This window comes from Salvelinus alpinus, chromosome 5 (assembly GCF_045679555.1).
Source record: "Salvelinus alpinus chromosome 5, SLU_Salpinus.1, whole genome shotgun sequence".
NCBI lineage: Eukaryota > Metazoa > Chordata > Actinopteri > Salmoniformes > Salmonidae > Salvelinus > Salvelinus alpinus.
Genome location: NC_092090.1, coordinates 76648829 through 76676419, shown reverse-complemented (window position 1 = coordinate 76676419; position 27591 = coordinate 76648829). Strand labels below are relative to the sequence as shown.

Here is a 27591-nt window from a genome sequence, read left to right as displayed (position 1 = left end):
CTCTAAACCTCAACATTAACTGCTCTGTAACTTGGTAAAAGGGGTGACTTGACAATGTTTAAATGATTCAAGTCGGAGATAACAGCAATAAACCTTGCTTGCAACAATAATCTACAACCTTTCACCGATATTCAGATGAATGCAAAGTGGTTAATTTGACCTTATTATTGATTTAGTGCGTCACTGTTTGAAAATATGGAGAGATGGTACTGTTACATCTACCCAGTCGCTGTCTAGGTTCAATAAACATCTGCCAATTAATGTGAAACACCTCTGCCACTGCCTATTCTTTCTACTTTTCATGCATCAAGACACAGAGTACTTGACACTAATCCATCACCCACCTTCCTCTTCTGTTGACAATGTTTTACAATGCATTTCTGTTATATCCGTATTTCACCATACAAAACCCACATTGGAGTGTATTGCGGTTAATTTCTCATTTTAATGTCAGATTTTCATAAAATTGGAAAAACTATCAAACAAGGCTGAAAGTTCTTGCTACTAGAATCAATATCACAAACAAAACATGTTCAAGGAAAAGGCCAAGCATCTTTCAGTTTGTATTTTGGATTATTAAAGAAAAAAATATGAAACCAATGATAATGCACATACTTCTTCTGCGTTAGATACAGGATGGACTTGACAATATTAAATGAAAGCTATGACAGCCTTTGCCATCTCATGAATGATAATAAGTTAATCAATGCCAATTACAAGCTAAAGGCATGCATGCAATGGGAGTTACTTTGAGTTGGCACAAACCAAGAACAGAGGCACAAAAATCAATCCCACTCAAAAAGAAAAACCTACTACTGTCATCACATCTATCCCCATTGTCCACTCACCCTTCCCCCCCAAAGTTAAAAAAAACAAAACCCGAAATAACCAAGCAGTGGTGGAGTGCTGGTTCTGTATAGTTACTTTCCCAGGAGTTCCTATCGCACGCTATGTGAGAATAATTTCTTAGTGTATAAAAAAATAAAAAAAACGTTTTATTATTGCAAAAAAAAGAAAAAGGGTCCTTTATCAGATTTCATAAAATTATTTCAGTACCAAATAGGTCATTGTTAAACAATTATCCAAAAATCATTACTTACATATGGTCGGCTTTATGGAAATGTATGCCTATGGGGAATGGAAACATATTTCATGCATACACAAAATGTTCACCATAAGAATCATGAAAAATCTCAAAATGGATCACCAGAGGACATGTCAAAACCAGGTAGGTGACTTATCAGGACTGGAGATATGAGTGCATGTCACTGTTTGTGTTAGTCTAACCTTCTAGTTAAACTTGTCCAATAGTTGAGAAATCACTGTGCGTGTTACCTTTGTAATGAAAGCGCTGAGATTAAAATAAATCTATATTTGGCACTATGCAGTAGTAATTTTGTGTACCAAAAGCAAACAAAACTGAATTATTTGTGGCCAGTTATAACATCCTTCAACCAATAGATCCTACTCTGTATGGTGGCTGGACCTATACACTGAGGGCGTGTTACCACACAGGAAAACTTACATTCAAAAGGTTTATAGAATCAGCTTGGAGAAAATAAATAAGATATGACAAACGAAAGGAAGAATGTGTGGCATTGACACATTTGAGTTGTTGAACAGCAGGCAGGTTGTGTATATTTGTATCAACTACTGTACATAAAAAATTCTTCATTCAAATGTTCCCTTACCCCGTGCTTTACCCTGTACTGCAGAGCATTTAGATGTACTATTCTTTCTGCATCTATCTACTGGGATGTTTTCCTGTTAATCAATGGAAACCTGCAGTAGCTATTCACACCCTTTCACCAGGAGACCACCTTTAGAGAAAATTATTTGGGGCTACTAAATGACAAAAATGAGGTATAACTAGAGTAGGCTGGAATAGAAGCAAACTTCTCCTGAATTGATAAGTCTGGGCTGAATATTATTCCAAACTATGTAATAAAATAACAAATCTGAACAAGAATACCACTTGATTCACAGTCACTGCAATTCTCAATGCCAATTGAAAGACATACTGCAGATATGTAGCTTATTTTGGTTCAGGTAAAAGTCACCATGAAATTAACTGACTTGGAGTAGGGAGCAGTAAAGGAATTATTGATTTCTCAAAGCACAATCTCTCGGTCTAAGCCAAGGAATCTGTATAGAAATCTAAGAGAGATTCCAAAACCCTCAGGCCCTGTGCCATCCAATACCAGTCACAGTGTTTGTGCAGAACAGTATCAACAGCTTTTGAAGAATAATTTTGTCCAGAAGTACAACACTCAGATTCAGGCATGTGCTGTTAACTATTATGTGCTGATAGTGGTCATTACTGTTCAAAGCCAATCTGTGTCAAAAGGTAAAAGGTTCCCAGTCATTTATGAATTATGAACCCTCCAAAAGCACACTACATCAAAAACTTGCGAAAGTCATTGTCAGATAAAGTGGTACAAATAACTAAAGGGGGAAAAAACTGTTGAAAGGAGATAGCTAGGCATACAATGGATGCAGAGGAAAAGAGGGCATTTAAGCACATGAAGACATTGTAACAACTAGTCAACAGGATAATTTTTATGCGACTTCCAGGCACTGCTTCACTTTGGGTTTAGAAAGAGCTGGTGGAAGGCGTGGGGAGTCTCTTCCCAATGTAGACCCTAAGGAGACAATAAGTACAGCATGACAATGCAGGTGATTAACTGATTTTTTTTTTTTTAACAGCTAATTGAGCGACGATGGTTCATTTCATTCAGTTTTTCCTTCTGTGAGCTCAATGCGCACATTGAACATTTTCTCTAAAGATAAATCAGACCCAGCCTGAACTGTGTGATGTAGTAGGGAGTTGTAGTTTACAACAGGCCAATATTCTACATAGTTTAGCGCAAAAACATGGTAATCAACAACAATGACCATAATCCATTGCGCATCTATCTACCTTGTCCAGTCTCTTATGCCTGCTACGGAAGAGGCAGAAGAATGCACAATCGTGAGAGGATAGAGAGAGCAGCTGTTGCTTTGCAAAGGTATGTCTACCTGAAAAGACATGATCTAGTTCGGTATTCAGCAGTCATAAAAGTACGCCTTATTTAAGAAATACAAAAGAGTGATTTTGTCAGACAGCATATGCAGCAGCTCTAGAGAAATAAGATTACTTTATTATATAATTTCAAGTTAGTTTATTTGATAATGTAATACACAACTAAAGTAATGTGGAAAATTATGGTTAATAAGTAATAATGGGCAGTCACTACCATCATGGGACTTTTAATTGTTTTAGTGTGTTAGAGCAAAATCAAAAAACGTATAATCGAACAGATCACAAAAAAGCACTAATCGCTCAGCACTAATGACAATGATTCAACAGCAGACAATCTACAAATACTCACATATATCCATTTGATTTGCTAGTTGTGTAAGATGGAACAGTCACTCACCCAATGCCGAGGGCAAGAATGTGAGATAGAAGTAAGGAAGGGATGAAGACTTTGAGGAAGTCAGCAGAGAAGATACCCCCTTTCTTCATGGCTCCACTATTTCTCATGCTTAGGGATACTGAGCGTCTGGGGTGACGGAAGTGGAACTCCCTACAAAAAAACAAAATAAATCACTGAACATGTTCACCATTTTGAAACAAATTGCATTGTTATCCCACAGAAAATTGGCATTTGTATTATACACTTTCATGGTCTGCCTGGGCAGATATGGAACTTACTAAGTTGTCTATTTTTGCTATGATTTAGGCTAGCAGTTTTGTGTTAGAGCAGGGGTGGGAAAACTTTAAAGGCTCGAAGGCCACATAGGGATTTTGAAAGGGCCGCACAGTTTTTTGCTGGGGAAGAAAAAGAGCAGATATCAACAAAACAAAAAATATATATAGGGCCATTATAATTTCTACATTTTCTATCTTTATACTTAAATCTCCCTCCGGCTGGATTGAATGGGCTCGCGGGCCGGATCGTAGTTTGCCCAACCCTGTGTTAGAGTGTGCAGTGTGTCTCCTTACTTGGGTGGAACGTTTTCAGGCCGACTGGACCAATCTGCAACCTTGTTCATCAGGATATCCTCTTCTCTGTTTTTCTCTGGACCTTCCTCCTCTAACTGCAGATGGGGGGAGAGAGAGAGCACATGTGAACAGAGAGGTACTGTAGGCCTATAATGTAACAGTGTAGACAGGGGCATGGATGGAGGAAGAGAGACATGAGGGCAGGCTGGGTTGTTGTACCTGGCTCCCTCTCCGACTGGACATCTCCACATCAAAGGTGATTTGGCCATCATCCTGATCTGGACTGGGAGGTCTGTGAGGACTGAGGTGCAACACAGGAGGAAATAAATATACAAATTATACAAACACCCCAACATGGAGGATAGAGTTTAGGGAGTACACTCAAAACATGACACTCCCTTACCTGTCGCAGGAGGAGCTGCTCTGGCTGGACTCGTGCTGGGCGTCCAGCAGGATCTTCTCCATGTCTCCATTGTGGATAGAGGAGGATGAGGGCACATGCTCCAGCGCCGCTGTCAGACTCTCCTCCACCTCCTCTGGCACCACCTCCAGGGCCTGAGGGGCCTGACTCTGCCCCTCATTCCCGTTCCCCGGGGCAGGAGAGGGTGTGGTGGAGTTTGGCAGCAGGGCCTGGTTCCTGTTGTTTCCATTCATCTCCAGCTCCACCCACGACCCTGAAAACATAAAGATGGCAGTGGGGTTTGGAGGAAGTATGTGTATTAGTAAAAATGTTAGTGACATAAGTTTAATGGTAAAGATACAGTGACAAGTTCTCAAATTCGATGCATGGCTTACTGCACCGTCACCAAAAGACATTGCATTTTGAGCCCTTCTACCGTTTAGGACCTTTTATCTCAGATGCATGAGACATGTCTGTGCTTTGTCTGGCCTTGTTTGTCTCAGCCACTCACAGTATGTGTAATGAAGTCACTGTATGGAACATACAGCAGTGCATGTTAACAAGGAGAGTCAGTGGATGGCCACCCTATGCTGCAGAGGATTAGGCCTAACTCCATATGCATGAAAGCGGAATCATTTTGTAAAACAAAAAATAGACATGCATGCATGTGCATGTTACTGAAATGATTACCTTCATTAACAAAAACAAACATACATTACCAAAAGTATGTGGACACCTGCTCAAACATCTCATTCCAAAACCGTGGGCATTAATATGGAGTTGGTCCCCCTTTGCTGCTATAACAGCCTCCACTATTCTGGGAAAGCTTTCCACTAGATGTTGGAACATTGCTGCACGGACTTGCTTCCATTCAGCCACAAGAGCATTAGTAAAGTCGGGCACTGATGTTGGGCGATTACGCCTGGCTCATAGTCAGCATTCCAATTCCTCCGAAAGGTGTTCGATGGGATTGAGGTCAGGGCTCTGTGCAGGCCAGTCAAGTTCTTCCACACCTATCTCGACAAACCATTTCTGTATGGACCTCGCTTTGTGCACGGGGGCATCGTCATGCTGAAACAGGAAAGGGCATCCGCCAAACTTTACAGTTGGTACTATGCATTCGAACAGGTAGCGTTCTCCTGGCATCCGCCAAACCCAGATTCATCCTTCGGACTACCAGATGGTGATGCGTGATTCATCACTCCAAAGAACGCATTTCCACTGCTCCAGAGTCCAATTGCGGCAAGCTTTACACCACTCCAGCCGACGCTTGGCATTGCACATGGTGATCTTAGGCTTGTTTGCGGCTGCCTGGCCATGGAAACCCATTTCATGAAGCTCCCGACGAACAGTTATTGTGCTGACGTTGCTTCCAGAGGCAGTTTGGAACTCAGTAGTGAGTGTTGCAAACGAGGACAGACGATTTTTATGCGCTTCAGCACTCAGTGGTCCAGCTGTGAGCTTGTGTGGCCTACCACTTCGCGAGTAAGCCATTGTTGCTCCTAGATGTTTCAACTTCACAATAACTGCACTTACAGTTGACCGGGGAAGCTCTAGCAGGGCAGAAATCTGACGAACCAACCAATCTGTTGGAAAGGTGGCATATGACGGTGCCACGTTGAAATCGACTGAGCTCTTCAGTAAAGCCATTGTACTGACAATGTTTGTCTATGGAGATTGCATGGCTGTATGCCATGCAACAGGTGTGGCTGAAAGAGCCAAATCCACTTATTTGAAAGGGCGTCCACATACTTTTGTATATATAGTATAGCAGACTTCAGCAGAGTTCAGTTTAGAAAAAGGCCCTGGACTCAAAGTCTAGCCTGCTTTAAGCCGCAACTGGAACAAAGCATGCTCTCAGTCTTTGCTCACAGTGATAAACAAGCACCCACGCCTATTAAGCAAAAACATTCCTGACTTCCTCTCTTGGGGACATCAATTGGACTTGTAATGGGGTAATCTCATCCACCAGCCAGCTCCCTCTCTAATTCGAGCCTGGGGATAAGGTTAGTATGGGTGGCCTGAATGCCACTGTGTCAGTGAGGTTGTGTGGTTCCATTGCCAATCTAGGCCGTTACATAATGTGCATATTCTATAAAACATAGACATAGCATAGAGATGTTATGTCTATCCATCATTATCTGAAATAGTATGCCTCTTATTCATCATTTTGCTTCATTTGATTGCTTCTCTATAAATAAACACACTATCCAGATGATAGCCTACATTTCATAATGATAGTGCTACTGCCTCTAACAGCAGGCTGCCTGAATGGAATCCAAACTGCTCCCATGCACGGGTAGGAGGGAGGGCAGTTATGCAATCTCTGCAATCACGCTAAGCATCGATTGAATCCAGGGCCATCAAATCCAGGGCCTGACTATTTAGCCAGTTACGCCTGAGCAACATTCAACTAACTAAACCTCTTCTAGGACTTTCCCTGTGCATTCTACCAGAAACCCACTCTGCATCTCCATACTGTATAAAAGGGACAAGGAGGAACAGAAAGTACTATACAAGGACACCAATAATACAAACCTATACCATCTTAATCTTGTGCTTTTTCCTCCAACGTGGACTGTGTGGGCAGTTTAGAAACTGCATCTGATGGTCATGTGAATATTGAGACTGTTCAGCATACAGTAGCGGTCATTGGGGGTGGAAGTAGGCAATATACCTATTGCGTTATCTGCAAGGTTTACCTTTGACAGTTCCTACCCAAACAGATTTACCACCCCTACCGAAAAGAAAAAAATATCATTCTTTTTATTACTGATTAGATTGAGACATTGAGTAGCCTATCTAGTATCAATCTTATTATCAGAAAGCCTTGTAAGGATATGGTATGATGACACTCAGTAGCCTATCACTGAGTATTATGGGCAATTGATAGGCTTAGACAGAGGTGTGGACTTGAGTCGCATGACTTGGACTTGAGTCTGACTTGAGCCACAAATTTGATGACTTGAGACTCAACATGATATAAAAAATAAAATAACTTGGACTTGGAGCCTTAATGCTCAGGACTCTTATTTGACTGGAGACTTATCTGGCCAGGTTTTATAATGTTTTGTCACTTACTTTGTGGCACAGAGTCTCCGTGAATTACTCTCCATGCAGCCAGAGACAGTATCGCACTTGCCAAAAAAAAAAGAAGAAAAAAAAAGTGAAACGCACACTTGGCCCTCTAATTGGACCAGCAAAATATCAGTCAACACAGATCGGGTGAGCTAGCTCAGTGAAAAGGTTTTGGGTGGGTTGCGAGTGTAGCCTACCATTTGGATTTTATATTTATACCTTCGCTTATTCAACCTGGTCACTAACATAGGCCTACGGAAATGCACCAAATTCTTGTTTCAAAATCATCTAATCTGTGCTTCAGAACCAAAAAGTTGCGCATCTTGACTGTTGACCAATCATCAGCATTGGCGCGCAAAGGCGGGCACACATATTCAGATTAGTTACCAGAAAGCACTTGTTTAATTTTCTCCGGTTTTGCCTGCCATTAATGTAGCCTCCCTACATTAATCCATATTAAGTACCATTTAGCAATCTGCTACAGACACATCTTTGTCACAACAATAGGCTACCTGGTGATTTCATTGATCATGTTCATATTTCAGATAGGCCTAGTTTGGGTGGGTTAATTATATACCTCAGTGGTGGTACTGGCTATATTATGTCTAAAGATAGCTGTAACATCACACACCCCTTCAAATTCTTATGAAATGAAGATGTATCATTCTGGCAAACTAATTAAGATATTTGTGAGGAAGAAAAAAGGCTAAAGACAGATCATGCTTTCCATTCAATCGTGCAACATCCGCTTCATACAAGTATGATCCTGCTTGCTCTGGACTCCAGAGAAGTGACAATGACCATGTTTACATGCAAACCAATATCCCGTTATTATTCGGGATCTCAAGTATTATGCTTTTGAGTTGACACATGTAAACATCATATCCCTTTTAAAATAAATCGAAAAAGCTTGTATCCCGGTTATGAGAACCCGGATAAGATGCCTGGGATATGTTGATCTTAGATGGGATACTGTGGCATGTGAACATTTTATGCTGTTTACTGTTGCTTTACACGGTCTGCGCAGGCTGAGTTTAGCATTTTATGGGTGTTGTGTGATGTTTTCATCTGATTGTCAAACAAATCACTTCAAAAAGTAGTCTACCAATCCTCCCGGGTGGCGCAGTGGTCTAAGGCACTGCATCGCAGTGCTAGCTGTACCACCAGAGACTCTGGCTGCGACAGAACTCCGGCCGCGACCGGGCCCAGGCTCTGTCGCACCCGGCCGCGACCGGGAGGTCCATGGGGCGACGCACAATTGGCCTAGCGCCGTCCGGGTTAGGGAGTGTTTGGCCAGTAGGGATATCCTTGTCTCATCGCGCACTAGCGACTCCTGTGGCGGGCCGGGCGCAGTGCATGCTGACCAGGTCGCTAGGTGTACGGTGTTTCCTCCGACACATTGGTGCGGCTGGCTTCCGGGTTGGATGCGCGCTGTGTTAAGAAGCAGTGCGGCTTGGTTGGGTTGTGTTTCGGAGGACGCATGGCTCTCGACCTTCGTCTCTCCCGAGCCCGTACGGGAGTTGTAGCGATGAGACAAGACAGTAACTATTAACAATTGGATACCACGAAACTGGGGAGAAAAAAGGTAAAAAAAATATTATATATATATTTTTAAAGTAGTCTACCTACCTGCGCAGTTCAATCCTCCATACTGGACCACATAGCATTGCTACATTCACCCCTAATTTTGACAAGTTTCTGATAATTTTATTTATTTATTTTATTCTACCAGGTAGGCCAGTTGAGAACAAGTTTTAAATTTACAATTGCGACCATGCCAAGATAAAGCAAAGCAGTGCAACAAAACCAACAGAGTTACACATTTACAAACGTACAGTCAATAACACAATAGAAAAATCTATGTACAGTGTGTGCAAATGTAGAAGAGTAGGGAGGTAAGGCAATAAAAATGCAAAATAATTAAAATTTAGCATTAACACTGGAGTGATAGATGTGTAGATGGTGATGTGCAAGTAGAGATACTTGGGTGCAAAAGAGCAAGAGTATAAATAACAATATGGGGATGAGGTAGGTGGCTGTGCTATTTACAGATTGGCTGTCTACAGGTACAGTGATCGGTAAGCTGCTCTGACAGCTGATGCTTAAAGTTAGTGAGGGAGATATGAGTCTCCAACTTTAGTGACTTTTGCAATTCGTTCCAGTCATTGGCAGCAGAGAACTGGAAAGAAAGGCAACCAAAGGAAGTGTTGGCTTTGGGGATGACCAGTGAAATATACCTGCTGGAGTGCGTGCTACGGGTGGGTGCTGCTATGGTGACCAGTGAGCTGAGATAAGACGGGGCTTTACCTAGCAAAGACTTATAGATGAACTGGAGCCAGTGGGTTTGGCGAAGAATTTGTAGCGAGGGCCAGCCAACGAGAGCATAAAGGTCGCAGTGGACGGTAGTATATGGTGCTTTGCTGACAAAACGAATGGCACTGTGATAGCCTACATCCAGTTTGCTGAGTGGAATGGTGGAGGCTATTTTGTAAATGATGTCGCCGAAGTAAAGGATTGGTAGGATAGTCAGTTTTACGAGGGTATGTTTGGCAGCATGAGTGAAGGATGCTTTGTTGCGAAATAGGAAGCCGATTGTAGATTTAATTTTGGATTGGAGACGCTTAATGTCAGTCTGGAAGGAGAGTTTACAGTCTAACCAGACACCTAAGTATTTGTAGTTGTCCACATATTCGAAGTCATAACCATCCAGAGGTGTGATGCTAGTCGGGCAGACGGGTGCGGGCAGCAATCGGTTCAAGAGCATGCATTTCGTTTTACTAGCATTTAAAAGCAGTTGGAGGCCACGGAAGGAGTGTTGTATGGCATTGAAGCTCGTTTGGAGGTTTGTTAAGACAGTGGCCAAAGAAGGGCCAGAAGTATACAGAATGGTGTCGTCTGCGTAGAGATGGATCAGAGAATCTCCAGCAGCAAGGGCGACATCATTGATATATACAGAGAAATGAGTCGGCCCGAGAATTGAACCCCGTGGCACCCCCATAGAGACTGCCAGAGGTCCGGACAACAGGCCCTTCGATTTGACACACTTGAACTCTGTCTGAGAAGTAGTTGGTGAACCAGGCGAGGCAGTCATTTGAGAAACCAAGCCCATTGAGTCTGCCGATAAGAACGCGGTGAATAACACATTCGAAAGCCTTGGCCAAGTCAATGAAGACGGCTGCACAGTATTGTCTTTTATCGATGGCGGTTATGATATCGTTTAGGACCTTGAGCGTGGCTGAGGTGCACCCATGACCAGCTTGGAAACCAGATTGCATAGTGGAGAAGGTACGTTGGGATTCGAAATGGTCGTTGATCTGTTTGTTAACTTGGCTTTCGAAGATTTTAGAAAAGGCAGGGCAGGATGGATATAGTTCTATAACAGTTTGGGTCTAGAGTGTCTCCCCCTTTGAAGAGGGGGATGACAGCGGCATCTTTCCAATCTTTGGGGATCTCAGACGATACGAAAGAGAGGTTGAACAGGCTAGTAATAGGGGTTGCAACAATTTCGGTGGATAATTTTATAAAGAGGGTCCAGATTGTCTAGTCCAGCTGATTTGTAGGGATCCAGATTTTGCAGCTCTTTCAGAACATCAGCTGTCTGGATTTGACTGGTTGCATCACCGCCTGGTATGGCAACTGCTCAGCCTCCGACCGCAAGGCACTACAGAGGGTAGTGTGAACGGCCCAGTACATCACTGGGGTCAAGCTTCCTGCCACCCAGGACCTCTATACCAGGTGGTCAGAGGAAGGCCGCAAAAAATTGCCAAGGACTCCAGCCACCCTAGGTCAAAAAGGCTTCTTAACAGCGTCTACCCCCAAGCCATAAGACTCTTGAACAGTTAATCAAATGGCTACCCATTCTACTTGCATTGTCCCCACCCCACATATTTACGCTGCTGCTACTCTGTTTATTATCGATGCATAGTCACTTTTCCTCTACCTACCTACATGTACATTTTACCTCAATTACCTCGACTAACCAGTGCCCCAGCACATTGACTCTGTCCCAGAATCCCCTGTATAGCCTCGCTACTGTTATTTTATTGTTGCTCTTAATAATTTGATATTTATTTTTTTCCTTTTCTTAAAACTGCATTGTTGGTTAAGGGCTTGTATGTAGGCATTTCACTGTAAGGTTGTATTATGCGCATGTGACAAATACAATTGTATTTGATTTGTAGTTGAACAATTCATTGCCTGTATAGCACATTTTTTATTGACTTGAGAATTTTAAAAAAATCTTGTGACAACTGGACTTGCCCTTAGAATGCACGACTTGTATTTGACCCGTTCTAATTGGAACTCGATTTGTGACTTGCTTGTGACTCGAATAATAGCGAATTGGTCCCACCTCTTGGATTTTTTGAAATAGCATATATATATATATATATATATTAATGTTCTCTGCAGGAAAACGCACATATGTAGACATGCTGCATGCAAACGTCTAGAAATGTGTTTCGCATGGCAAAAACGTCTAGTGAGTGCCTTCCACAGCAGACATGCATTCCTAAAGCATTCCATTCGCCTTTGTGTGGATTCAGAAAATCGACAATGCACTGAATGTGTGCAACTCAAACCATAAACGCTTATGAATAGCTGGAGTTGTTAACACATTACATTACTTAAAACAGGGAATTTGTTCGGATTCGACACATTTCATTTATAATTTTCTTTTCAGACATGTTTTGACAAATTAGAGTTTAGTGGTATCCTTCCATGGTTGGTTGAAATCCTGTCACTCAAACATTCAAAGTAAATCCATTGGAGCAATAAGGGTGACGTTAAAACAATATTAAGAGCTCCTCCCGCCCTGTGGAATCAGAAGAAATTCCAACCGAGGCAACTTTTGCGATATTTTGTTATAAACATTTACCATGAAAAGCAAGCACATTTGTTGGACATGTATTCAAAACTCTTGATTGTTCGAAAAGGTTGTCGATGATACTTACCGTTGAGGCTAGGCTCCTCGTTATTGTTTTGCTGAGCAGCAGCAGTGGCGGACATGTTGCCAGCTCCGTTTTTAGCGTTTGTCAACATGACACGCAAGCGACCGCGCGCGCAGGCATATCATATATGATTGGCTCACCTGAGAAGAGACGTCACCAAATTATTTCACTTACTTTAATTTGTTGTGCAAAGTATGCACCAACGGAAATCAACATTTGTTTGTGATGTGTATTCCTTGTTTTTCGCATTTCAATTTTCTGATCTCTTGCTTTATTTTCTCAATTTTCAAATGTTGGTTGTGAATGTAATGACAAGACACTTTCCTATATAAGAACATTATACATTATGAGGACATAAAAATACAAGGCATCTCACTGTGAAAGAAGTCAGAAACGTATTACAATTATTGTATTCATTCTTTATTACTCATTAACCTAAACTGTATTTTATTCTGTTCGACAAATGCAAACAGACCTATAATGTGAACCTTTAAAACTGCTGTATTCCTTTTAAAATCACCCAGAATTTCCCAATCTTTATCAAGAGTCCCTCAAAACAAAACATAAAAATAAAAGAAATTCACAAAAATAAAAAGTGCATTCAGTTGTGAGTCCTGTGAATACATTATATTTAAGTCCCCCTGAGCATTCTCCTGTCTGACAAGCCGCCAGTCACTTCAGGAAACATACTTTATCTAATTTCCTCTGCTATGATAAAGGCAATTAGGTCCTTCTGAATGACATTTGGTGGCTTTAGACAAGAGCTGTGAAGACAGGAGTGTGTGGGGGAAAGTATTATTTTATTTTGTTCAGGTGTCTCCAAGTATTGTTTTAGTCTAAACTGACAGCAGAGATATACAGTTGAAGATGGAAGTTTACATACACTTAGGTTGGAGTCATTAAAACTCGTTTTTCAACCACTCCACAAATTTCTTGTTAACAAACTATAGTTTTGGCAAGTCGGTTAAGACGTCTACTTTGTGCATGACAAGTACATTTTCCAACAATTGTTTACAGACATTATTTCACGTTATCACAATTCCAGTGGGTCAGAAGTTAATACACTAAGTTGACTGTGCCTTTAAACAGCTTGGAAAATTCCAGAAAATGTTGTCATGGCTTTAGAAGCTTCAAATAGGCTAATTGACATAATTTGAGTCAATTGGAGGTGTACCTGTGGATGTATTTCAAGGCCTACCTTCAAACTCAGTGCCTCTTTGCTTGACATCATGGGAAAATCAAAAGAAATCAGCCAAGACCTCAGAAGAAAAAATATTGTAGACCTCCACAAGTCTGGTTGATCCTTGGGGGCAATTTCCAAAACGCCTGAAGGTACCACGTTCATCTGTACAAACAATAGTATGCAAGTATAAACACCATGGGACCACGCAGCTGTCAAACCGCTCAGGAAGGAGACGCGTTCTGTCTCCTAGAGATGAACGTATTTTGGTACGGAAAGTGCAAATCAATCCCAGAACAGCAGCAAAAGACCTTGTGAAAATGCTGGAGGAAACAGGTACAAAAGCAACTATATCCACATAACCTGAAAGGCCACTCAGAAAGGAAGAAACCACTGCTCCAAAACTGCCATAAAAAAACAGACTACGGTTTGCAACTGCACATGGGGACAAAGATCGTACATTTTGGTGAAATGTCCTCTGGTCTGATGAAACAAAAATAGAACTGTTTGGCCATAATGACCAGTTATGTTTGGAGGAAAAAGGGGGATGCTTGCAAGCTGAAGAACACCATCCCAACCGTGAAGCACGGGGGTGGCAGCATCATGTTGTGGGGGTGTTTTGCTGCAGGAGGGACTGGTGTACTTCACAAAATAGATGGCATCATGAGGAAAGGAAATTGTGTGGATATATTGAAGCAACATCAAGACATCTGTCAGGAAGTTAAAGCTTGGTCGCAAATGGGTCTTCCAAATGGACAATGACCCCAAGCATACTTCCAAAGTTGTGGCAAAATGGCATAAGGACAACAAATTCAAGGTATTGGAGTGGCCATCACAAAGCCCTGACCTCAATCCTATAGAACATTTGTGGGCAGAACTGAAAAAGGTAATAATGATTTATTATTATTACTGCTACTACTGCATGAGGCTATAAAACTGCCACAGCAAGTTGATCACTGCAATGCAAGGATTTATTTTGCAACACGTCCGCCAAGTCTATCCATTACGCACGGTTTTCCCTCTCAAGTGCTCCTTCTCCAGGAGCTTTGCCTTATCAATCCTATAGAAAATTTGTGGGCAGAACTGAAAAAGTATGTGCGAGCAAGGAGGCCTACAACAAACCTGACTCAGTTACACCAGCTCTGTCAGGAGGAATGGGCCAAAATTCCCCCAAACTTATTGTGGGAAGCTTGTGGAAGGCTACCCGAAACGATTGACACAAGTTAAACAAGGCAATGGTACCAAATACTAATTGAGTGTATGTAAACTTCTGACCCACTGGGAATGTGATGAAAGACAGAAATAAATCACTCTCTATACTATTATTCTGACATTTCACATTCTTAAAATAAAGTGGTGATCCTAACTGACCTAAGACAGGGAATTTATACAAGGATTAAATGTCAGGAATTGTGAAAAACTGGGTTTAAATGTATTTGGCTAAGGTGTATGTAAACTTCCGACTTCAACTGTATGTATGTATGTATGTATGTATGTATGTATATATATGTATGTATATATATATATAAAATAAGATCCAATCTGTGGCAACAATTACATTTGTACCGTAACTGAGCCGTGATGTTCTAATGCCAAGAGTGTGATGGCGATATGGGGTTAGGGGTATCACGTGTTGCTTCTCCTATTGAGCATTTTACATCTTAACCATAACTAAACATAAGGCTAGTAGTAGGCTTCTCTTCTTCCTCATGTTATGACACATTTTCACAACAGCTATTATAAGTGACAGCCATTATAAACTGCCCACAAAACAAACATAAGAAAATCTAAGTATTCAACAAGGACATGAGGAAGTGACCCTCACAACACCAGTAGAGCTAATGACCTTTATTGCACAGTCTGCAATAGTGCTTATTGGTAGCCTTACTAGTAAATGAGACTCAATTGATACGCTTAATGCTAACTTATTACGATCAAATGGCTCACAATTGGTATCTCGTCAATCAAGTATTCGCGTAGCCATGTGCTACAGACAGAACAAAAAATGATTTACTTCCCAAAATATCAACAAAGAATGCCACATTGACTAAATACAGTACAAACGCTGGAAATGCCGTTTATTTGAAATACTGTCTCCAATGCCCTGAGCTGACATTACCCAGTAATTCCATCCAATGATACCCACTAACACAACTCACTTAACAGTTTAGTTTGTTTCCTGCATAAAGAACTTATGCACAATCAAAGAGAGAAAATATTGTTTCATAAAATATTTCAAGTCAGTAACCCTGTCTAGTCAATAAACCTGATACTCAGTGAACGCGCGGTTAAGAGCATTTCTTCAGTCAAACTGAAGCAAACAGATAATGCCTTTCCCATTCTCAACCAACGTACAATGGGCTATTAATAATAAAATTCTCTTTTACTCAGTGCAATTTTTTTTTGAAAACACAGCCATGGCAAACAAACGGATGCACACAGACCCACACCGGAGTTAAAACAATTAGCGCAAATGAACTAGCTTTAACTCAGAAGCACCCGAATCCATTCCAGTCAATATCGGTTACAGTAACCCAAATACAAAAACGAATGACCATTATGATTCCACAGTGACACATACCTGAAAATACTTATTTGGACATCCAACATGCATAAAGCCTTTCTTAATGGCACATTAATATGCACTCCATCTTTAAACCCGCAGCTCACGTGAATTTAACACAATAAGTCACATTAACTATCACCAGTCCAAGTAATCCTTCAGTCCATAGATCAGTCCAAAACCTACAGCTTAATAGACAACAGTGATCAGACTACACCAAGTAGTGCGAGGGGATTAAAGAATATGAATCAATATTTCTGTCTTCTTAATTCATACAAAAATAAACTAATTATAGTGATTATTCTTTATCTGAAGTACAAAACATAATTAAAAAACAAACAAAAAACTTGATCCAGAGGGAAAACTTAAAAATTCACAAGAAACATAAGCATAAGTCAAGACGCATGCATGGAACTGAGCAGCAGAGGTACAAATGGGTGCCGCTCACATTTAAAAACGGACAAATCATGCAGGTCAGCCAAGGCAGGCCTGTCTTTCTCCTGCAATTACTGCACTGGAGCCTCTGTGCTGAGCTGTGGCACTCTAAGTGCAAGAAGGAGATTAGGCTGCAATACCTCTGCCCACTACCGTTTACTTGGAAAAGCAATGGCATCATACTGTAGGCTAGCTCTGGAGAAGGGCACTGTGCTTACCAGACGGTTAACCCTTGTCTGTAGTCTCAGACTGGCTAACTGTATATTTTACATGGTCGTCTCGAAATTACCCCCAGACCCCAACCCAGCCCACCAACTGAGTTGAGCTATTGTGTGTGTATGCTTGTCTACATCAATGTTTAGAGTAAGTGTGTACTGTATGTGAAAGAGGAGGGTGAGCAAACGTGAAAATTTGACAAATGGCCTGGGACAAAAATTGAGAGCTGTCAGCTTGCCAATTTGGTCAGTGAAGAATAGCAATGTTGTGATCTGTGTCAACGATAGAGGGAACAACTTCCTATCAAAAGAAAAAATGCTTGTATATATAAAAAATGCTTGTGGCACCAAAACCGTTAAATGAGCAACATAGTAAATTAACAAAATAAACAATATCTTAAAGACTAGTGTTATAAAAGTGTTCCCTTTGGGATGTAGTGGACAACAGTTGCAATGTGGCAGAAGAAGTGTGGTACTGTTGGAGCCCCCTGAACAGGAAATAAGACTAAGAAAGCCATCAAAACAGAGGCGTTTTGCTGCACTTCTCCAGTCGAGATGTTGGGGACCAGAGTAGTGAGGCTAAAGTGGGATCTGGGATATGAAGGGTTCATTGAATATTTGTTACAGTTTGTCCTGAAATATATAGAGGTTGTTAGTGGTGGCCACTGCAATGATGTTGTCCTGAGGGTGCCAGGCCGTGTGGAGGATCTTCTTGTTAAAGTCCAGGCTGTCTACACTGATCTCGTCCTTCTTGCGCTTCCCACCTGTGCACACCTTGCGGGGCTTGAGCACAGAACGAGGCTTACTGCTCTCCCGAGACGCCTCCAGGGTCACATCCTGCCGGTAGCCTCGGTCAAACATCCTGAAGAAGTTGTTGTATGAGCCCGTCATCACAACACTGAGGAGGACAAGGGTGGGGAATGAAACTGAGGTAGTGGCAGACTGACAGTGGTTTCACATCCAAGTCTTTCAATCACAGAATCGAACCAAAACATTTCATTTGGGGCAGCAGGTAACCTAGTGGTTAGAGCGTTGGGCCAGTAACCGAAAGGTTTCTAGTTCGAATCCCTGAGCTGACAAGGTAAAAATCTGTTGTTCTGCCCCCGAACAAGGCAGTTAACATACTGTTCCTAGGCCGTCATTGTAAATAAGAATTTGTTCTTAACTGACTTGCTTAGCTAAATAAAGGTAAAATACATTTACAGTCAGGTCCATAATTATTGGCACCCTTGATTAAAATAAGCAAAAATACTTTATAAAATAAACACAGACCTATATGGTATGCAAAAAGGGGGAAATTCTTTAAAAAAAAATGCTAATACAATAGCTCAGAGAAAGAGATTAACACATTTTAAAAAGTAAAGAAGATAGGGGTCAAGATTATTGGCCCCCCTGTTTCAATAGTCTAACACCCTCCCCGTGCGAGGATAATGGCACAGCCTTTTTCTAAAATGTTGAGATTGGAGAACATGTTGGGAGGGATCTTAAACCATTATTCCATACAAAATCTTTTTAGATCATTGACATACTTTGTCTGCTGCTATGGACTGCCCTCTTCAATTCAAAGTACAGATTTTCAAAGGGGTTCAAGTCCGGAGATAGATGGCCATTGCAAATATAGTGCTTTTGTGGTCAATTAACCATTTCCACCACCATATTTTACTGTAGATATGAGGTACTTCTCTGCATATGCTTCTGTTTTTAAACGCCAAACCGGCCATTGGCGTGTCTCCAAATAGCTCTATTTTCATGTAATCTGACCATAGCAACTGGTTCCAATCCAAGTGCCAATGCCGTTTATCAAACTGCAGGCGGAGTCACATGAAAATGCAAGGGTGAGCCTTGAGCTCTGTTTGACAGCGATAAAGGCAGCCTTTGATAAGGTCTGTGCCGCTCAGTTCAGATGAGGGGATATCCCCATGTACTGTATCTTACAGTAGCTATAGCCTTTCTTCTGCAGGCCAAATGGAACATAACATCACTATGTACAACTTCAAAATAAATACAACTATTACTCTTTAATGTGTCCTCAATGTCTAACATTGATCTAATGCAGGGATGGGCAACTTCAGTCCTCGGGGGCCTGATTGATTGCCCCAGCTAACACACCGGACTCCTATAAACAACTAATCATGATCTTCAGTTTAGAATGCAATTTGTTTACATCAGCTGTATTTGTTAGGGAGGGGGAGAAGTGTGACACCACTCCAGCCCCAGAGGACTGGAGTTGCCCATCCCTGATCTAATGTATCATACAGCATCAACTTCATGATCAATGTCAGACAGCTATTCATAATTCTAAACCTAATGCTAAACTTGACTCTCACCTGTCGTTTCCATTCCAGCAGCACTCAAACTTATCAAAGATGCAGTCGTTCTCATAGAGTGAGCACAGTTTACTCCTGAGGTATTCATGAACCTGTTGGGAGGAAAATTATAGTTTATCAAGACACTGAAAACAGTACATCATATTTGCACAAAAAATACATTGGTTCAGTCTAATATAAGCATACCATCAAATGATACAATAATCAACTGAATGTATCCTTGCTTGAAAACCATCAAATACAACAAGGGCCAATACAGGACAAGTGTACATGTAAAGGACACATGTATACACTATATCTCCCCCTAGTGGAAGACTTTGGTATCAAACTAAAGTTTAGAGATTTGACAAGCAAATAGAATTTTGGACGCAACATCCATGATGTCACCATCTCCCACCACACAGACACCAGCTGACCTGATAAGTCTCTACTGGACGGGACTCCATGTTGAGGTCCCAGATTTTGACGGACAGGTAGTCCCGGGTCATCATGTAGCGCCCACTGTGGCTGAACTTGACATCAGAGATGGAGGAGATAATCTCAGAGAAGAATGAACGATTGCTTGGATCTTCAGGCTCTTCAAACACTGAATGAGACAAGGAGAAGTGTGCTCGCTTAGTCAGTTCATTGGCTGGTTTTCTGTTCAGCACTTTGGGACATCAGCTGATGTAAGGGCTTTATAAATACATTTGATTGATTGAGTAGTCAATGACAGGAATGGACTCTTGAAACATCTGCTTCCAAGGTCTCTGAAATTTCTGGGCTTCTCAGTACTTTTAATCTGTCTCCGAAAAACTGCGTACATGTAGTAGTCATTTCAATCAATATGCCATTTTAGTCACTTTACCTAGTCGTCTCCACAGGGCACAGCATTCTTCTGTCTGAAACTAAAATCTTTGACTCCACTGTCAGATGCCACTTACGTTTGGAGTGCTGGTCACAGAGAGCGGATGCTCTCATGTCACAGAGGCGGATGGTGCCCTTGCTGCTACTGTAGACAAATGTGTTGCACTGGTTTGGATGGAACTCTGCTGCTGTAATCACCTCTGTCAGCTCCTCCATGTTGACTGGCTTGATGTCCACAATGTCTGAGGTCAGTGAGGTCAAGGGCAAACATAACAGCTCTGACACCACCACAGATAAGGGGGCTCCTGAACTACCCTGACCCACAAATTACTTGAATTGTGCTTTATTGAACTGTCTCAGTCAAATTGATTACAGTACTATCCAAGACAGTCTACATATATATATATATATATATATATTTTATCAGACAGCATGAAAGGAAAAAGTGATGGGGACCAAACAGAGGATACTAAAGCTGCGGTCAGTGATCTCTAGGTTCCAGAGGTTGATGCGAAGGTCATCGGCAGACAAGTAGGTCTCACAGTCACTGTTGACTGAGATGGAGTTGATGTGGTAGGTGTGTGCATTAGCAAACACTCGCCTGGGGCTGGCCTCAACCATCAGGTCCATCGGCTGAAACACTGGGACCTGATGGTGAAGAAGAGATTTAGCAGGTTCTGTAGTATGAGTTGTGTGTGTATAGGATTAGGTGTATAGGGTGAGTCTACACACTCTTAGTTGTGTCAGTGTTGGGGTCTCTGAGTGTGTGAAGGTCTACACACCCGTAGTGTTGTGACGGTAGTGGGGTCTCTGTAGCGCCCATCCTCTTCCTTGAGGTTGTACCCCTCTGGTCGCTTGTCCCGTTCACTGATTTTCCACAGCTTTATAGTTTTATCTGCAAGACAACATACATGCATGTCACACTGCTTCTGCACAAGCTAAATATTTCTGTTGATCCCTCTCCTACTCAAATCATACAAATGAGTCAATTTAATAAAACAGCTTATCTAGAGTTTCCCCATCTTCACCAGAGGAAGGGCTGGGGAGGTACATGCACACACTAATCTGCTGACCATTTGTGGACAAGAGGAACTGTGCAGCGTTCTTCTGAGGCAGCCACCGGATCTTGTTGATCTTCTCCTCGATCTCAAGGCTCTTCAGGTAGTCGAACTCAGGCTCGTGGCTCTGGAAGGTGCTGTAAACATTGTACTCCCCACGGCACTGTGGCTGGTTCTTGCTCTGCACAATGACAACATGCATAACAGATTTTGGGTCCAATCATGTAAAAAATAAATTTACTACTGAGACAAGATTCAGTCAAGTAATTGATTTTAGTGGACTGCGTTGAGCAGGAACCTTTACTTACCTCTAGCTCCTGCTGAAAGATCACAACGCGGCCCCCCTTGTCCCCAGTGGCTAGTAGCTCCCCAGAGTGATTGAATTCCACAGTGGATATGATGTCAGCTGTTACAAATAACATGACAAGTAGTAGGTTAAATTTATTTTTGCAAAATAATAGATGTATCAACATTTGTCATGGTTTTTGAGGTGGGGAACTCTCCATTTAGCAATGTGTCTAGTGCCCAACAGTGGTGCACTGATTTCACTACTGAGCATAATACTACTAGCCTAAATCTGATTTTGAGAAGCTGTGGAAAGCAAGGTATAGGCCTACTTAACCACCCCAGAGGGAAAATGTAAAACAAACATAGCATCTGCAGCTAACCACTTCCATAGAATTCTCATCCCGCTGCCTTTAGCTCAACAATCTCTCCCTTATGACTGAGGTTGGCACAAGCCTGAGTGTAGGGTAGTGCTATCCCCAACATAACAGGAGTGCTATGGAGAAGTGCTTGACTCAGCTCCTGCCACAGCCACACACTGCCTCTCCACAGTTCCAATAGGAACAGACAAAGGGGAAAGGAAACAAGCAGAAATAAACTATATTTTGTTGCAGCATGAAAACTGTTGCATGTCCCACATTGCCACTGTCTGAGTCCTGCAGCCTTTCGCATGTCTGAAAGTCTGTTTAGATTAACTTAACGGGACAGGCACACAGCAACCAGGTTTCCATTCAACCTTTTTATGCAAGTAAAGTACATGTCAGGAAAAAAGTGACAGGCCTCATGGAAACTGCACATTTGTTGGTAAATGTTCCAAATGTCTACAAAACACACTAGACAAGAAAGGATTTTTGTGTGTCTAAATGTAATTATGAGAGAGAAATGGCAGTGGAAACACTTATGCACAAATGTTGACATAACTACCATATCGAAGCAAACTGAGTCACGTGATGATATATTGTGTGATCCTCCCAGTACGACTTGGGAAAGCATGCAGTTTACTAGGCTAGATTAAATAAACAACGAACTTCACAGGGTGGTGAAAGTACACGGAGATCAGCTTGATGCTCCTTTCAAATAAATATTGAGCGTCTTATTCTGGTGACATGAGGATCGATGATTGGCTGCTGTTTGACAAATAAAAACACATTTGCTATACAATGCACTTTTTTTGTGTGACAAAACCATCAGTAGAGTTGAAAATGCGATGGAAAGCAATTGAAATTGTACTTTTTAAAATAGGTACATGGTAATTTAACCGTCAATTTTATACAGTTGAAGTCAGAAGTTTACATAAACTTAGGTTGGAGTCATTAAAACTCATTTTTCAACCACTCCACAAATGTCTTGTTAACAAACTAGTTAACTTTCCAAAACTTGCCAAGTTTTGGCAAGTCGGTTAGGACATCTACTTTGTGCATTACACAAGTAATTTTTCGAACAATTGTTTACAGACAGATTATTTCACTTATAATTCCCTGTATCACATTTCCAGTGGGTTAGAAGTTTACATACACTAAGTTGACTGTGCCTTTAAACAGCTTGGAAAATTCCAGAAAATTATGGCTTTAGAAGCGTCTTTTAGGCTAATTGACATCATTTGAGTCAATTGGAGGTGTACCTGTGGATGCTTTAAGGCCTACCTTCAAACTCAGTGCCTCTTTGCATGACATCATGGAAAAATCAAAAGAAGTCAGCCAAGACCTCAGAAGAAAAAATATTGTAGACCTCCACAAGTCTGGTTCATCCTTGGGAGCAATTTCCAAACGCCTGAAGGTACCACGTTCATCTGTACAAACAATAGTACGCAAGTATAAACACCATGGGACCACGCAACCGTCATACCACTCAGGAAGGAGATGCGTTCCGTCTCCTAGAGATGAACGTATTTTGGTGCGAAAAGTGCAAATCAATCCCAGAACAACAGCAAAGGACCTTGTGAAGGTGCTGGAGGAAACAGGTACAAAAGTATCTATATCCACAGTAAAAAGAGTCCTATATCGACATCACCTGAAAGGCTGCTCAGCAAGGAAGAAGCCACTGCTCCAAAACCGCCATAAAAAAGCCAGACTACGGTTTGCAACTGCACATGGTGACAAAGATCGTACATTTTGGTGAAATGTCCTCTGGTCTGATGAAACAAAAATAGAACTGTTTGCCATAATGACCATCGTTATGTTTGGAGGAAAAAGGGAGAGGCTTGCAAGCCGAAGAACACCATCCCAACAGTGAAGCACGGGGGTGGCAGCATCATGTTGTTAGGGTGCTTTGCTGCAGGAGGGACTGGTGTACTTCACAAAATAGATGGCATCATGAGGCTGGAAAATTATGTGGATATATTGAAGCAACATCTCAAGACATCAGTCAGCAAGTTAAAGCTTGATCGCAAACGAGTCTTCCAAATGGACAATGACCCCAAGCATACTTCCAAAGTTGTGGCAAAATGGCTTAAGGACAACAAAGTCAAGGTATTGGGGTGGCCATCACAAAGCCCTGACCTCAATCCTATAGAAAATTTGTGGGTAGAACTGAAAAGCGAGAAGGCCTACAAACCTGACTCAGTTACACCAGCTCTATCAGGAGGAATGGGCCAAAATTCACCCAACTTATTGTGGGAAGCTTGTGGAAGGCTACCCAAAACGTTTGACCCAAGTTAAACAATTTAAAGGAAATGCTACCAAATACTAATTGAGTGTATGTAAACTTCTGACCCACTGGGAATGTGATGAAACAAATAAAAGATTCTCTACTATTATTCTGACATTTCAAATTCTTAAAATAAAAGTGGTGATCCTAACTGACCTAAGACAGGGAATTTTTACTAGGATTAAATGTCAGGAAGTGTGAAAAACTGAGTTTAAATGTATTTGGCTAAGGTGTATGTAAACTTCTGACTTCAACTGTATTTAGGTGCACTATATCATCACGCACAGCCTTTATCCACAACAAGTACATTTAATGGAAACATCTCTAGAAAATACTCCTATTGTTTTTATGCAGATTTTTGAATATTCACATGAAAATCTGTTGCCAATTGGATGGAAACCTAGCTACAGACACACACAGATCCTGACCTACTCTGCTTTGTTACGCTTGTTCTCAGGCAAAGCTTGTACTGTAAACAGAACCTTGTAATGTGGACACGTGATCAATCATACTCGGCTCCAAGCTATTCACACACTTCAACAGAGGAGGTGAGCCAAAGGCACCCAAGAGTCATTATACCTTTCCCTATATGTTATGTGCAACTAAGCACACCGTCTATGCAACCTAAACCCAATTAGGCTACTAGCTCTCAAATTAAAAAGCAAAAGTGCCATAGTGTTCCCAGCATCTTAATGAGTTTAAGTGGAAAAGTACAACAGTTAACATTGGCTCTTTACCAATGCTTTACTAACCTGCATCATGAGATGAAGAAGGCTACAGACCAAAACTGCATGTCATGAAAGACTATATCTCCGTCATGAGAATCACCCAACATCACCTTACCTTTCGTTTTGGGTCACTGACCATTTCCAGACAATCAATTACGCACCATCACATCTGATCGCAAAATTGCCATGTCCCTTTATTATTTGACATGTTTGGTGGGTACCGTAAAACTTAAATTAAACTGAGTCTCAAAAAGCCACCTGTCCCTTTTAATAGCCGGGCAAAGGCACACATTTCAGCAAATAAACCGTGTGTCTAAATGAATTGTTTACGAGGTTACCATGAATAGATTACCAGGTTTAAAGTTTGACGTGTTACATTAAATAATTATGGAAATCATCCGTTTTTTCATCACGAGTAAGAAACTGCTAGCCATTGGCTGATAACAGTAGCTTGCAGTTCTCAGCTGTTAACTGGCAAGCACAAAAAGTCAACAACTCCTAAATAGGCATACTAAGACAAAATGATTGTTGACACTGTGTGTACATGACAAACACATTTGTGCAGGCAATGAATAGATTGATTAAAATGCTTGAAGTGAATGCAGGAATTAAACAAAATCAACTAGCTATGCAAATGAGCAAACGTCTGTATGTATTAATAGATGCCTGGCTCAAATAGAAGCCCGTCTCTAATAAACGCTTGTTGTGTTCCGTGATTTGAATTGAAGTTATCGTATGTTTTGAGAGGAGAGGTGAAAGTGAGTCGGTGGCTGTCGTTGCTAACTGCACACTACATCAACTAGCTAGTTAGCAGTCTAGAGTCTGAATCATCAGTCATACCTTCAGCCACATCGTCATCAATCGCTCCTTTGACTTGAGAAAAACACCACTGCACATCATTGCCTCCGCCGCCAGCTCCTAGAACCGCACAAACAGCAATGCTTTGAAAATCAAAAGCTGCATCATCATGGTTCTGATGTCAAAGACAATATGAATATTCTTGATCAGCATGCTTTGTTTATAATCTCCTGACTACTGTAGCTACTTTCCATAAAACATCATCAAGAGAACTATTGAGCAACTTATAGACATCCTTGCTTGGTAACGTTAGCTTCAATACAGAGTGGAAGTGATAACTAACACAGATAAAGTTAGGTAACATTAGCCATCTAAATGTTGAGGGTAGAGTTAGCTAGCTAACCTAGCCGAATCCTCCACTAAAGCTGGTCAACACATGCAGAGCGGCGTTTACACTCAACTCGTAGACGTAGTACGCTAACCTTAGCTAGCTAGCTTCTCTCTAAATGGCAAGAAAACGGACAATCTAACGCTACATCAAAACAATTTATAGACTTTATGGGCGATTAACTTTACCATTTTATTTATTTTAGTAGCCTGCTAGTTAACTTTACCTGCCATGGTGGAGAGGGAATCTCTGTCGAGGAGGGCTTGTCTTGGTTGGGGCCCTTGCTTATCTTTCCAGTTTACCGTGCTAGGGTGTGTGCAAGCAGAATATCGATGAGTGCAGGTGAATCGTAAAGCTATAGAGTGTGTGGCTTTTCCCCCCTACTATTCTTCAACTTCTCATGTCACTTATCTTGCTTAGCAGTGCTTTGACAATCAGCAACGCTCCCTTGGAACACCTTGCAAAGCTTCTTGTTTAGCTGGCTGCTTGCTTGCAAAATTTCCCTCTCCCTGCTTCTACTTTCAAAATGGCGCAACCTAGTCCTGCATTGACGTCAGTGAGAGACAGACTTCTTCTTCTTGTGAATTTCCGGTAGACTAAACGTGTTTTGGCGTATTGCTTCCTTTCTCAGTTCGGAATGTGCATTCCACATTGTGACAAAACAAAAAATAAAGGGAAAACCTTAAATTGCACCACCATCTCACCCTGCACCTAATATACATTTACATTTCAGCCATTTAGCAGACACACTTATCCAGAGCAAACAGGGTGCCTTGCTCAAGGAAACAGATTTTTCACCTACCTGCCATCCTATACACTAGCCCCCAAACCCACCAACCAATCCCACTACTTAGCCCTAAACCATATATGTCAGAGTCAAGGCCCGCGGGCCACATCCGGCCCGCGAGAAGGTTTTTTACGGCCCCTGGGATGATCTTGATTTATTATTAGAACCGGCCCGCAGACCGCAGCAAGCCGGCAGCCCGCAGATCTTTTACACGCACCAATACTACATTTCCCACAATGCAACGGTGACGCACCGAGCAGTAGGCTGCTGTGTAAATGAGATGGAGCTGCCTTGGGAAAAACTCGTGGGTTTGACAACCGACGGAGCACCTGCGATGTGTGGACACAGGAGCGGACTGGTGGCGAAGATACGGGAAAAGATGCAAGAGGAAAACGCGACAGGTGAGCTGACAGCTTATCATTGTATCATACACCAGGAAGCGTTGTGCGGTAAAGCCTTGAAAATGGAGCATGTAATGAGCATCATCACGCGCACAGTTAACTTTATCAGAGCCAAAGGTTTGAATCACCGCCAGTTCAAGGCATTTCTGACGGAGTTAGAAACGGAGCATGGTGATTTGCCTTATCACACAGAGGTGCGATGGCTAAGCCAGGGAAAGGTGCTTCAAAGATGTTTCGAGCTTCGTGAGGAGATTTGTCTGTTCTTGGACAGCAAAGGGAAAGACACAACACAACTCCGAGACGAAATGTTTCTGTGTGAAATGGCTTTTCTGTGTGACATTACGAGTCATCTGAATGCAATGAACTTGCAGCTGCAGGGTCGGGATCATGTCATCTCTGATATGTACAGTACAGTGAAGGCATTTAAAACCAAACTGACTCTGTGGGAGACGCAGATGCGGAAAGAAAATTTGAGCCACTTTCCCAGCTGCCTGACCATGAAAGAGAAGCTCTCTACCA

At 41.8% G+C, this 27591-nt stretch overlaps 2 protein-coding genes across 3 annotated transcripts; both read right to left on the bottom strand.

The window, feature by feature from the left end:
• Positions 1 to 425: 425 nt before the first annotated feature.
• On the bottom strand, positions 426 to 12552 carry LOC139576839 (BCL2/adenovirus E1B 19 kDa protein-interacting protein 3-like). 2 transcript variants are annotated; one of them, XM_071403364.1, is made up of 6 exons: positions 12419 to 12552; positions 4392 to 4662; positions 4208 to 4289; positions 3989 to 4083; positions 3372 to 3569; positions 426 to 2642 (listed from the first exon to the last, which is right to left on the bottom strand). In XM_071403364.1, the coding sequence occupies exons 1-5, from the start codon at positions 12504 to 12506 to the stop codon at positions 3416 to 3418; spliced, it is 690 nt and encodes a 229-aa protein (XP_071259465.1). In that variant the 5' UTR covers positions 12507 to 12552; the 3' UTR covers positions 426 to 2642; positions 3372 to 3415. The 2 variants fall into 2 exon arrangements, with proteins under 2 accessions (XP_071259465.1, XP_071259464.1); XM_071403363.1 differs by having other exon boundaries at positions 3420 to 3569.
• Positions 12553 to 12813: 261 nt separating this feature from the next.
• LOC139576838 (serine/threonine-protein phosphatase 2A 55 kDa regulatory subunit B alpha isoform) lies at positions 12814 to 26760 on the bottom strand. Its single transcript, XM_071403362.1, has 10 exons — positions 26111 to 26760; positions 25539 to 25616; positions 21348 to 21445; positions 21055 to 21220; positions 20764 to 20876; positions 20452 to 20629; positions 20059 to 20223; positions 19552 to 19721; positions 19136 to 19227; positions 12814 to 17706 (listed from the first exon to the last, which is right to left on the bottom strand). Exons 1-10 carry the CDS (start codon positions 26115 to 26117, stop codon positions 17430 to 17432), a joined length of 1344 nt encoding a protein of 447 aa, XP_071259463.1. The 5' UTR covers positions 26118 to 26760; the 3' UTR covers positions 12814 to 17429.
• Between the last annotated feature and the right edge of the window lie 831 nt (positions 26761 to 27591).

Excerpts from the sequence above, each read along its gene's own strand:
- LOC139576838 (XM_071403362.1), bottom strand. Across the intron at positions 20,224-20,451 it reads GATCACTGACCGCAGCTTTA|ACATTGTGGACATCAAGCCA; the intron begins GTATCCTCTGTT and ends CACTGACCTCAG. Across the intron at positions 17,707-19,135 it reads TGCTGGAATGGAAACGACAG|TGTTGTGATGACGGGCTCAT; the intron begins GTGAGAGTCAAG and ends TGTCCTCCTCAG.
- LOC139576839 (XM_071403363.1), bottom strand. The coding sequence starts at position 12,506 with ATGTTGACAAACGCTAAAAACGGAGCTGGCAACATGTCCGCCACTGCT. Across the intron at positions 3,570-3,988 it reads CCTGAAAACGTTCCACCCAA|GGAGTTCCACTTCCGTCACC; the intron begins GTAAGGAGACAC and ends GTTTTTTTGTAG. Across the intron at positions 2,643-3,419 it reads ATTCTTGCCCTCGGCATTGG|GGTCTACATTGGGAAGAGAC; the intron begins GTGAGTGACTGT and ends TTGTCTCCTTAG.